At 38.7% G+C, this 2,549-nt stretch overlaps 1 protein-coding gene across 1 annotated transcript in view; it reads right to left on the bottom strand.

Annotated features, from left to right (window-relative positions):
- LOC111386437 (eukaryotic peptide chain release factor subunit 1-3-like) overlaps positions 1 to 2,549 on the bottom strand; it is a 4,896-nt gene continuing 2,347 nt past the window's right edge. The window contains exons 2-3 of the mRNA XM_023010901.1: positions 815 to 2,259; positions 1 to 384 (exon numbers count right to left, since the gene is read on the bottom strand). Coding sequence (XP_022866669.1) covers positions 937 to 2,250 — 1,314 coding nt within the window. The 5' untranslated portion in view covers positions 2,251 to 2,259 and the 3' untranslated portion in view covers positions 1 to 384; positions 815 to 936. The remainder of the gene's footprint in view (positions 385 to 814; positions 2,260 to 2,549) is intronic.

The raw sequence follows: 2,549 nt of genomic DNA on the forward strand, positions 1-2,549 counted from the left end.
TGATTTACTCGTGCAAGCATAAGATATCAAGAACATAAATATTTCAGAACACAAAATAGGAACTAAACGCCAACATTGTGAATCTAAATAGTAAAGTATCAAGTTCCACACACATACTGCTTAAACTGTGAAATTCGACTCAAAACAAATATCTTAAAACTTCTAGATGCATATAGGTCTCTTTTCAGAAAGTAAAATCATAAAGATCCAAATCACCAAACAACAGGGGGGCATATGTGGAGTTCCTAAAATGCACTTGATGGAACGAAGGGACTCAGTCTTCTATCTGATCAGCAAAGTCGAACTCTTGACATTGCCTCCTCTCCCAACACTTGAAGGGGATTATGCTATTCTGTCCTTTTCCAGGTAGTTTATCCACTAGTACTGCACAATTATCGAATGAAGGGAAGAGAACAAAAGTGAGCACATTAACTTTACTGCCAAATCGTATCAACCATGTTTGACCGAGCTTGAAAAGTTTACTTGCAAGGAAAGGATTAAGTTTTAAAAAAAGTGTTATTGACTTGCAAGGAAAGGATTAAGTTTTAAAAGAAGTGTTATTGTATGGATCACAATTAGAAACTAGTAATTACTTAAAAAATAAATAAAAACAAAATAAAATAAAATAAAAATTTTTAACTTATAAGTAAGAAAAAGTAAATTATCCAAACATGTTTGGAAGAAAAAGTTGCTTAGAAGTAACTTTAACCTATTTTTGGCTCAGCTAAACGCACGAGAAAGAGACACGAAGATATCAAAACTAAAAGTAACTGTGCAAACGCTGGAAATTTGAAATTTCCCTCATGCTACTAACCTCAGCAGCAGTTGAATTCTTTTCAGCACTAAATGAGCGGTTAAGTCAAGGGCGAGCCCTCGTGCACCGGTGCAAGTTTCCCACTCAACCACTGCACCGGAGTTTGAAAGGTTGGCTGATTGCTATTCAGAATCGTCATAAACCTCTCCATCATCAGAAAGCTCATCAAAAGCTCGGACATCCACCTGGTAACGGAGGATTCCTCCAATTCCTCCAAAACCTCTGCAAAACTGAGATCCCTCTTGCGATTTGTTGGTGACAAATTCAAGGGTACAACCAAACTGTCTGTACTGCTCAGCAAACCACTCAAGCAATGGCTTCTTATCCTGAACCTCCAATTCTGCAGTTGTGTTCAGATCCCGGAAATTATTCTGATCAGCCTCCTGCTCCTTGTTCAAGTGTTTAATGATAATTTCTCCAGTAGAGCTATTCTTAAGCTCATACCTAACTATATCCAGATTTTCCCACACGATGAGGGTATCAATAGCACCCATTTCCAGAACTTTCAATGTGTCATCAACACCAAAAACATACTTGCCCGTATCCTGGCTGATTTCCTCAAAGTACTTGCCTATTAAGCGCTTCTCTTGTATAAATTTCACATTGGATAATATCTCAGCAGACAGTTCAATTGCCTGGTTGAAGCCACTTTCCCCTCCATATGAAACATCAACTACATTCAAAATCTTCGCCTGAAGACGAGGATCAAACATATCAGACTGACCAAGCTCAGTCTTGAAGTCAGCTGATCCAGCAAGTATGAGTCCTGACACATTGGGCTGGCTGGTGACTGGATTGATGAAATATTGAGTAGCAAGCTCTGCAGTCTTCCTTACATAGTTGTGGCGTTTTTCCATTCGCAGACGTGCAAACCTCAAAGCTGACTGCCCTCCTCTTCCATGTTTCTTAGGAAGGTCGACAGAGAATTTGTGAAGAACCTCCCTTGTGTTGCCACTCAATATCCCAAAAAGGGTCCCGTTTCCATCCATAACAATAAAACCAAACTTGTCATCAGATTCTAAAAGTTCATTCAGTGCTTCTGTGTGAAACTTGTTGTCACAGAGATATAGGGATGCATTTATGGGCTTAAAAGGTTCGAAGTCAATTGTGACTTTCTTTTCCTTCCCATCTTCAGTTATAATGGTTCCAATGTAAAACACAAGCCCATTTGGAGGAACCTTGTTGTACAATTTCAGTCTCTGCTGAGCAGATGTAATTGCACCTAAAACCGATTGACGATTCACTCTGCTTTTGATGTTAGATGCAGTCCCATATTCATCTCCAAGCATCTTCGCAACACGAGGTATTTGATCACGTGGAGGCATGATAAGAGAAATCATACTGGTACCATTGCCTCGAGCAGCTTCCAATGACTTAATGAGCTTCTTGATCTTCCATATCTCAATGTTCTTATCAGTTTCATGACCATCTGCCATCTTTTTGAGCTAGAGAAAGGAATGAGAACATGCATGTGAAAATACAATCAAATATAAACAAACATTAGACATAGATTGGGGAATGACGTGGCAAAGTAACAACTAACAAGAAGCTGAAATGGGAAACAACAAAACCATTGTAAAACAGAACAGTTGCCAGTAAGATACCAAGCGAAAAGGACAGAGATGTATATAACCGATCCTTTTTCAAATATAAGAAGATATATATTGACGAATGAATCAGAGGCTCATCACCATAATAATCTTGAACTACAGGAAATTCATCCCACCTATATTCC

This window comes from Olea europaea, unplaced genomic scaffold (genome assembly GCF_002742605.1).
Source record: "Olea europaea var. sylvestris unplaced genomic scaffold, O_europaea_v1 scaffold355, whole genome shotgun sequence".
Lineage (NCBI taxonomy): Eukaryota > Viridiplantae > Streptophyta > Magnoliopsida > Lamiales > Oleaceae > Olea > Olea europaea.